We start from the raw sequence: 10,088 nt of genomic DNA on the forward strand, positions 1-10,088 counted from the left end.
TGGGGTCGGCTATATGAGTCATTTGTTTCCATTCCATCTTATTCATAACAATAGAGGAAAAGTTATTCTCATATGGAACATTCGATAAGTTACTTTCTTCTGATTTATTATTGGATTACAATCTCCTAGGCCTGGAATTCATAATCCTAGTGGCGGTAGGATTCATTATTTAGTCTATAAAAATGGATGTAACTAGTTTTTTCCTTTTTTTTTTTTCTTTTTGGCTTTGGATAATGGAGCTTTGACTATTTTAATTTGGTTGAGGCCCAAGCATCCAGTTTCTCTATTCCTCTTTTTATCTTCTTTGCCCTGTTGCCACAGTATCTCTTGATACTGTTTGCAACTCCCACTAGCCTCTAATTTCTTTATTTGTCTTTCTCTATGGCTTAATTTCCTAACAATAAACTCCCAATCATTAATCAGAACTCTAAAAGAATAAATTACGCAAGATTGCCCACTACAAAAGTACTTGTAGGCAAGCACCTTAGTCTTTCACACACCACCAAGATGGTCTCCAAGTTTGGAAAGTCCATTTTAAAAATAATATCCTGAGAGGAATAAAAAATTAATGAAGTTTCTATCCTATGACATATGGAGTTAGATGCAACACCATTTTGGGTAAGATGTGCCCCTTCTCTAAAGTGGGATATCCAAAAGGACAGTGTGATATGTAGGAATCTAGAGCAAGGGCCAATTCTATCCTTTTCTTTGTTAATCCTTTAACCAGTCAAAGAAGCCCTAAATTCTAAGGGATTTTTTTACTTACAGAAATCATGAATGCTTTCAAAAAAAATTCTGCAGAGACTGAGAAAAATAGAGATCATGTTCATGCTGTACAATGTTCTAAAATAAAAGGTAGAAAACAGTTTTCTAAGTTTCCAAATTTAAAGAAGACATTGGAAAACAAGTTGGGATGTTTTCCTAAATTTTCTTTAATAAAAAAAATGGCTGCTTTCCAAAAATTTTCTAATTAAAACACACATACTACAAGCACGGATATATAAAAATATATAAACTTACAAAGAGAAAAGAAAAATCTCTGCTTTGATGAATGAAAATCATTGCCTCCAGATGTCTTGTAAGCATCCAGCCAGTGCTTATACAATCTTTGCTTGAGACCATAACTAGGTGTGGTATTATCATCCTGCATAAAAATAAATAAACAAAACATGAACATGAAAAAATAATGAAATAAATGAACTTTTGCCAATTAAAAAATTGCAATATCTATAAAGCCAGCTCCAAAATGAAAACACTGGACAAGGTTTTTGAGGGAGACCCCCAAGTAACATGAACTTTGGATTATCTTGCATTTCCCACAGCTTAACTTGCAATGCACGAGATTTCTTGGACTATCCTAATTTCAGCATAATCATGTGAACTCTATTTAACAGACTTCAACAAGAGTGATGATGTGGGTTAAACAAGAGAGAGAGAGAGAGAGAGAGAGAGATGTTCCATGCTAATTGTACATTCACTTCCTTTCTTCGCTTATCACTTCCTGATCTCAGGAAATAAATATTTACAAAGGCATTATTTGAAAGTTTAAACAAAGACAGAAGACCTCAGAATCCATATCTAAGCAAAAAAGATATATAAGATAGAAACATGGAGAATACCTTTAGAAAACACTTCCCTGTCCCTTCCCACTTGCAATTTGGCATGTCACATGCAGGCACATCCCATTTGTATTCCCATTTTTTGTTTGATAGGTTATCAACCTCTTCTTCTGATAACTTGTAGCTCAAGTGTTCATGAAAAGAACTGCATAAAGAATTCACATTACTCTACATTACGCAAGAAAACTGTGCACTATTTTAATTCATAATAACCAAAGACAAAAGCAAATATGCAAGAAATACAATCAAAATAATTCTACTTTAAAGAGGTATTTTACATGTTAAAGAAAATGATGGAGTAAATAAACAGGTGGTGGATGTTGAATTTGTCCTTATTTACATCTCAACAAAATCATATTTACCCCCTTGCAGAATCATATATCGACTTGAATGCATATTGGTTCCTCTCTAACTTAAACCCATAATGGAACTGACATCCCTCCTTATTGGCCTGTCCCTCTACCTGATGCAGTTATGAAAACCAAAAGTACAGCTTTTAACATGTTCACTCAATTCTAACTAAAGACAATATGATTGATTATTATCGTTCTAGTGCAACGTATCCATGAAATGGAAAATGAATAACCACTCCCCACTAGTCTCGCACATGCAAATGACGAACTAATATATTTTTATCCCATCACAATTTTTGGACTGTTGGAGTTCAAGGATGCCAGCTCGCACAGACTCCAGAGGAGAGAGAGAGGGAAAAATAAACAAAAGTTTTCCAAACACTCTGGAAAAGATTCTTAAATGATAAGTACCAATCACAGAACAGTCCATGGTTCGCAAAAGGTTCACTTTTAAAAACCTTGAATTTATGTAAGAATATACAAGTGATAAGATCAAAGGTTCTCCAAGTTGAGAAAGCAATATCTAGTATGGTGAGATCCATTTTCCTTTGCTTGGGATTCTAGAATCAACTCTCAAAGTTCTGGGTTATTCTGCCTTCTCCAAGAGGGGAAATTCGCTTGGATAGCAAAGCTGCACACCAAATCTATACTATGCAAGATAGGCATTTATGTTCATCTAAGATGATAATTTATCTCCGCAGAGAAGTAAATCACCTTTCAATATTGTGATGTGTGAATTTCTAACATATGTACAATATCAATCTCAAGACATGATTGTAATAAAAATTAAACAATAAAAGAACACATCAAGAGCAAAATCATCAAAGGGTACCTTGTAGACAATGATGCCTTGGCAATAGTTTGGGCATCGACACCCAAGTTTTGCTCTTGATCTGTGTCAGATTCCTCTACATCATCCTCTGATTCAGCATCTTCATTATTGTCCACAATGCTACCTGTGCTAGTCTCTCGCAGTTTGCTTTCTATTACATGACTTCTTGAGAATTCATTACCAGTTCCTATAAGCCAACACAAATAAACCCAAAGGCAGACATTTCAGAATGAAACCACAATTGGAAATAGAGCAGCATAACTTATATTGGAAACGTGTAACCAGGATCCATGCTTCATGCACAGAATAAATGAGTAACAGAGAAGAACAAATTCGATGAATTAAAAGAAAAGTCCAGAAGAGTGCATAAATTCTTTTAACAAATTATAACATGACATTCTGTCGTTCTACCATTGATTAATTATTCCATATAAACCCTCGAATCGGTAGAATAACAGCATCATTTAAGCATATGGCAATTTCATAAGCCCCAAATGCATGACATTTTTTTGACAGACTTTATATAGTCTTATTCTGTTTGAGGAATACATTTTTTACTTCTGAAATTCCCAAGCATCTTATTGAGAGTAGATCCACAGCACCAAAGCATGAGTAGCTTCTTTATTCCCTCTTGAAATATCATGATTCTATTTCTTTTTTTAAAAAAAAAAAATTTAAAAAAAAAAAAGATGCAGCAGACAATGTTAGATTGCCAGCGAGTAAGATAGGCCAATCTGATAGTGAGATTGGTTTCTTCCTCAGTAACAAATGACTTGCTCGCAAATCAGTTAGTCTACATAATCAATTCTTCAATGACCCAGATTAAGCATTAATAAATTTGAGACGAAATGCAGACTAAGGCAGTCTGCCTGTACAGTTTGACCTTGGCAAAAACTCACTCATGAAGTTCAATGGACTCATTTATATATTTCCATCAAGCTTTTAAAAATGCTTCTTAAGCAACTTCAATGCAAGCTCCCTATCCTGTAAAGCATTGATTGACACAGGACAGATTGCAGGTTAAAATTCCAGGAAAGCTTTTGAGGGATGTTGGTCAGCTGCGCAATGATATAGGATCCTGCATTGACATCCTACCTTTGTAACATATTCCTAAATCTTCCACCTTACAAAAAGACACCTAGAAGTCAGTTACAGTCAATTTCCTTTGGCTTCCATGCTTAAGCAACAACCTGACTAAGCTATCCTATGGTCTAGAAGCTCACATTTTTCAGTTTTCTATTCAGAAGTCCAAGTTCTTATATTAATCTATAAACAAGCAAGTAACCCTTCACTTGAAGAAGATAAACTCTCAGAAGTTTTGAAACATTCATGAATCTTTGGGATTATTGCATATAATTTAACCTTAAATGAGAAGTTAATGAGTTCCCTATATTTAAACCTTAAATAAACTAAAAATCCTAAATCATTTATGTAATTTGCCAAGTGAGTTCTATACTATTTAGGTTTGAAATTTGTCCCTTTTAATCTGTTTGGAGTAAAATCAAATAAGATTTTTTAAAAAAGGATAAATAAAAAATAAGTGATGCAAAATTGATGAATGCTAATAAGAAACGTTGCATCGAGTGAAAAACTACTGCAGTTGATTATATGGACTAGTGACCAACCCCCTTGAACAAATATAATACAAACAGAATAAAAATGACAGTTGCAGCAACAATAACAATAACATTAATATTTGATAAGCTAGTATAATATATGAGTAAAATAACAAATTAAAACCAATAAGACTTTTCAAGATTAAGATTTATGAAAAACCACAAATTTATTTTACCTTCTTCACAAAAATCTTCTTCCTCAGACACACTAGGAGATATAGAGTCTTCTTCTTCTTTAAAGTCACTCCTGCCTTCTTCTTCTTCTCCTTCTTCTACTTCTTCTTCTTCTTCTTCTCTTCTTCTATTTTTCAATTAAAGGATATACTCATTTATTGTTCATAAATTTCTCAAAACCATTTAGTGATAAAGAACACAAATCATCCTCAATTTAACAAAAAGCTAGCCCATGGAAGGTTATTAATATTATACCAGTTGTTCTGTTCAACCTTTTAAAATGTGACCAAAATAAGGGAAAAAAAACAGTGTTTAAATCATACATTCTTGCCTATCTTGCTTCTAGGAGACATGGCTTAGGTTTCAAGTTCACAACCCTTGCCTCAATTTTTCTCACATTCGTATCAACTGAGCCAGACCCAATTTTCTGACTATTACAAATATTTATACATATTTGTTAAATTTTTAAACTTAGACTGCTTACACTGTGACAAAGACAAGATGCACTTTAGACAAGAAAAACACTACAAAATAGGGCATTTACCTCTTCTTGTAAACATCAGGTGGAGTGTTGTTGCATGATTTCAGTGTTGTTAGCAAGATATCATACATTGAACACTCATTTTGAACAACTTCTCCAGGAGCAGTATCTCCATCAGATAAATCCCCTGTATTAAAAAAAAGTTTAGCTAATAATGGCAAATCATAATCAATACCACTTTGCAAATCTAAAACAATTAGCATTTAGCAACAGTCCCAAAATATCAAATTGCTTTTTAGATTTGCTGCAAACCCTCAGTAATTGAACCAAAAAAAAAAAAAAAAGCCAAAAAATCAAGCCAACTTGGTTTCATAAAATAAAAATTAGAAGAAAGAATACACTTGCCTGAAGAAACTGGAGATGTGCCCAGAGCAGCATTTTCATCAATATGCCAATTCTTTTTCACATATTTATCTGCGTCAATATTTTCTGGTATTCTATGCCTCTTCAATCCTGATTTTTAAAAAAAAAATAATATATAACTAACTCCTATTAATATTAAAAAATAAAATAAAATTGTCCTACTCAAATTACCCAAAAGAAAATGAAAAAAGAACTCTTCCATTCCAATTTATCAACAAACGTATACAGAACAAGATAAAACCAGAAAACATTCAATTCTACATATTAAATGAAAACACTTTCAGAAGCTACAGCTATCAAATTCAAGGAAAAGGAAATTTAAATTGCTACCAAAAGACCAATATCATCTGTCTATAATCCTGATTGAAGTAGTTTAATTACCTCAAAAAGATAATTTGGGTCACATATATCAGGAGGTTCAAGTTCTTAGCTTAAATACATAGATTTTCTTAATTTGGTTTATTGGACTAGTAGTTGAATATTTAATTCAAAAATTTTGAGACAAAACACATGAAGTTGAATTAGCAACGAAAAGAGTTTTACATGCTCAAATATTAGATTAAAAGAAAAAACTGAATGAACAATAGCTTTAAATTTCTCTTTTTTTTTATCGTTCAAAAATCAGATACCTCGTTTTGTGCCTAACTGTTTAGCTATTGGAGTTTTCCCCTTCATGGCGCGAAGGAAAGAGAGAGAGAGAGAGAGAGGGAGCAAGGGATTAGGTTTCCTCCTCCAAATTAAATCCTTTACTACAGGTATTGGTGAGTCGATTCTGTTCACTAGTCCTACTCAGTTTAACCGTTTTGTATTGCTGCGCTGTCGTTCGATATCTTCGAAGGAATTGAGTTGTTAGAGGATGTGAATGATAGTCAAAGAGGACAGGGCTCTGTAACGCTGAATAGTGGGCGGATTCAGGTGAGAGGCGGTGGCTGTGGTGGTGGTTTGGAAGAGAAATTGATGTATCAGAGAGTTATATTGTATCCCACCATTATGACAAAGTAGGGCAGAGAGGAGCAGGAGCCCTAAACCTTAAAACCCTGAATTTACAACTCGCATAAAGGCGCTGCAAGAATGAAAAAGAAAGACTCAAATTAGGAGTTCTTACGACCAAGTAGTAAATCAAAGGGAAAATTATTATTTTGTCCCTGAGGTTTTACCAAATTATTTAAGCAGTCCTATTGTTTGGTTAAATATCCAAGCATCCTTGACATTTTGCTCCGTTAACCTAAATAGTCCTTCTGTGCATTTTTTTGTGTTTTTGCCGTCAAATCACAAGAAAAGAAAAGGCAAGAGAGTGGTGAGAGGGATCTTTTAAAATGACAAATTTGCCCTTAATTTCAAAAGGGCTTGTCAAGAACAATTGACAATAAACACAAAACCTCTTTTGAACCTATTAAATTGACAACAACCGCAAATGATAGAGTTTCAAGAAACCAACCTTTCGATCCGGCATTTGATCGAACATCTTGTATGCCAACTACAATTCACACTTGGATATGGTCAATTTATAAGTGGTTCTTGCGCTTACTGACATCTCCCTCAGAGACCCAAAAACAATCCCTTAACGGTCTCTATCGCCTCAAAGTATGCCTCCACTGCCGAAAGCCAAATGCTCTCAGGAATTCCCTTACACAATCATGCCCTTCAGCTCCTTTTTAGCCTTTTCAAATCTCCCTAATCCCAACCATGCCTTCATCGCCAAAACAGGGAGACTAGCGTGTTGTTCACCACCATCACTGCCTTCTCTCAATACCCCAAACGTATTTAATCACACTCATACTCTCTTTTTGCAAGTGTATCGCCGAGATGAATCGAACAACTTGGTCTCGAGATTAAAGTTTAACTATTGGGGTTTTCTCATTCGATCACTGTGCTTTGGTGTGAGTCTATATTCAAGGATGCAAAGACAAGGCTCCTGATGCACATCACAGGTTTACTTCTCCGGCTCTGTTTACATCTCAGCAAGGACACAATTGAGAACCTCTTTGCTTGTGTTTCATTACTACTATGCAACGAATGGTTCCAAAGCACTCGGCTTTAGCTTTTGGGCACTTGTTGTGATACTGCTCATGCTCAACGAATGCCCTTTAATGATAATAATAATAATAATAATAATAATAATAATAAGGTATTAAAGTCTTTTACTATGGTTTAACGGCAAAAGTACAAAAAACTGGAGGAAGGACTATTTAGGATGAGGGAGCAAAACGTTAAGGATGTGTTGGATATTTAATCAAACAATAGGACTATTTAATAATTTAGTAAAACCTCAAGGATGAAATAATAATTTTCCCTAAATCAAATTAGACTTTTACATAGCCATAGAGACTAAACATTGCAAAGTAAGGGTTTTATCTAGGCATGGCCACCGGTTCGGTTCTAATCGGGACCGAACCGTACTGTAGACGAACCAGAATTCGACCGGAATCGATGGTTCATAATTTTGAATCGGAACCGGTGATTCAAGGGCCGGTTGAGGTTCATATGAATCGGAATCGGCGGTTAACCGGCGGTTTCGGCCCAGTTCGAACCGGATGCACAAAAAAATTGTAGCTTAAAATTTTTATAGAAAAATTTATATCACTTAATTTGATTGTAATTGATTTGATTTATGGTGAAGAGAAGTATAATGGTACATAAGTTATAAAAAGTGGTGAAAAAAAATACCCATTTTTTTACTTAATGTATACAAAAAATGGTACATGAATAGTTGATTTATTAAAAAAAAAAATACTTTCAAGTGTATAAAAAAAAAGTGTAACGAATAGTTTTTTATATGATAAGTGTTTTTTATTTATTTTTTGGTAAATAAATTTTATTATTTTTTAATCATTTATTTATTTATTTACTGTAATTTACTAAATTATCCAAAAATATAGTTGTTATTTTTCTGTTATAAGGGACAATTTGGAAAACTAATAAATGAGAAACATGTATAAATATGATAAGTTGATGATTTTTTATTTTACAACCAATTATATCATAACTCTTCTCTTATTCTCAATCAAAATTCTCTCAAATTTCCATATTTCATTATTTTTTCTATTGCTTTATTTTCCTTAATATTGAAATTATCTATTGTTTATTTTTTTATTTTCTTACATCCAATTCCAAATTCTTTCTCTAATCTCAATTTTTTCCATTCATAAATTTACTTCATTTGATTTTTTTTAACAATTTTCTTAGTGTTTGAAAATAATAATTTCCAACTCATTTCATTAATTTTATATTCCATTTATAGTTTTCTATATTAGTGAATTAGCAAAATTTGTAAATTTAATGTAATAATAGTTCTAAATTAGTTAATAGAAGTTTTTGTTTTAAAATTTTATAATAATTTATTTAGTTAATAAAATTTAAACATTTTAAAATTATTATTTATTTATGAATTCAGAATCAAAATTTTATTATTTTTTTAAAAATTTGCGTAATGCCGGAACTGTAATTCGAACCGAAGGTTCGCCAGAATCGTGCCGGAACCGGAATCGGAGGTTCAAGGGTCGATTCTGGTTCAAAATTTTAAATACCTCGAACTGGCGGTTTAGTGAACCGGCCATGCCTATCCAATATATGCAAATAAAAAATGCCAACGTAACTATAGTATTAACTACCTAATTAACAATTTGAATATATATATATATATATATATATATATATATATATATATATATACACATAAAATTAGGTATTAATTTTTTCACATATATCAATTAGTCAGCAAATAAATGAAGTAGTCATTTGACTTCTTATGCATTGATATGTTGTGGACTCAAGTATAAAATATGAGATCAATGATTTATCAAAATTAACCAATAACAACCCTTAGAAAGTATATTAAATTAATAAATATGAAGCATCATTCACCATAAGTAAAGCAACCTATAACACAATGGCAGAACCAGGGAGTGGCCAACAGGGGCCATGGCCTCCCTGGCTCAAAAAGTAGTCTTATATATATTTGAGAAAAAGATTAATGTCTAATGGAGCTTAGTAAAAAATCTCATAATTGTTTTACCTTGTAACTAAGGCTCAAATCATGGTAAAAGCATAATTAATAATTTTGTGTTCTTTTTAATATTTTTTTAATTTACAATAACTAAAAACATAAAACTAGATATTCACAAAATAATTGTTCTCTATTTCAAAATTAGTAATTTACTTATTTGTTTATTTAATAAAAAAATAAAAAAATGAGTTCTAAAAATTGTAAGTCAAATTCATCCTTAACATTTGAATTTCTTTATTTTATTATTATTGTTTGAACCAGTCATATATTGAAGGAATTTTTTCGTTACTCATCAGTAATATTTAAAATTTAAGAGAAAATTAAAAATCTCATTTAATTCAATGATTTGACCTTTAACTATAGTAAACCCAAAAATTTATTGGAATTGTTTTGTTCGTAAAATAATTGTAAATGATTCATTCAGAAAATTTTAAATTTTATTTCCTTAGAAATGCATTTAAGAATAAGTGTTTAAAATCATAAGCAATTATAGTTGTTATTTTCTCAGGACAAATGGGAGGATTTGAGGTTTGCGATCAACATTTTTAAATACATCCTCTCTTTAAAAAAAAAAAAAAAAAAAA

General features: G+C 32.1%; 1 protein-coding gene across 5 annotated transcripts in view; it reads right to left on the reverse strand.

Moving 5' to 3' along the window:
* The window catches only part of NOF1 (U3 small nucleolar RNA-associated protein), a 30,892-nt gene extending 23,331 nt beyond the window's left edge, over positions 1–7,561 (reverse strand). For 2 of the 5 annotated variants that reach the window (XR_016322042.1, XM_089724711.1), the window contains exons 1-9: positions 6,937–7,561; positions 6,656–6,736; positions 6,128–6,561; positions 5,481–5,588; positions 5,139–5,262; positions 4,597–4,721; positions 2,805–2,991; positions 1,620–1,764; positions 1,021–1,144 (exon numbers count right to left, since the gene is read on the reverse strand). Coding sequence is in view for 4 of the 5 variants with exons in the window: in XM_089724711.1 (XP_089580837.1) it covers positions 1,021–1,144; positions 1,620–1,764; positions 2,805–2,991; positions 4,597–4,721; positions 5,139–5,262; positions 5,481–5,588; positions 6,128–6,173 (859 nt within the window). In the remaining variant the exon portion in view is untranslated. The remainder of the gene's footprint in view (positions 1–1,020; positions 1,145–1,619; positions 1,765–2,804; positions 2,992–4,596; positions 4,722–5,138; positions 5,263–5,480; positions 5,589–6,127; positions 6,562–6,655; positions 6,737–6,936) is intronic. The other 3 variants (XM_089724713.1, XM_089724712.1, XM_089724714.1) reach the window with 3 other exon arrangements.
* Between the last annotated feature and the right edge of the window lie 2,527 nt (positions 7,562–10,088).

The sequence above is a fragment of the Jatropha curcas genome, chromosome 8, assembly GCF_041381405.1.
Source record: "Jatropha curcas cultivar XTBG-Jc1 chromosome 8, XTBG_Jcur_1.0, whole genome shotgun sequence".
NCBI lineage: Eukaryota > Viridiplantae > Streptophyta > Magnoliopsida > Malpighiales > Euphorbiaceae > Jatropha > Jatropha curcas.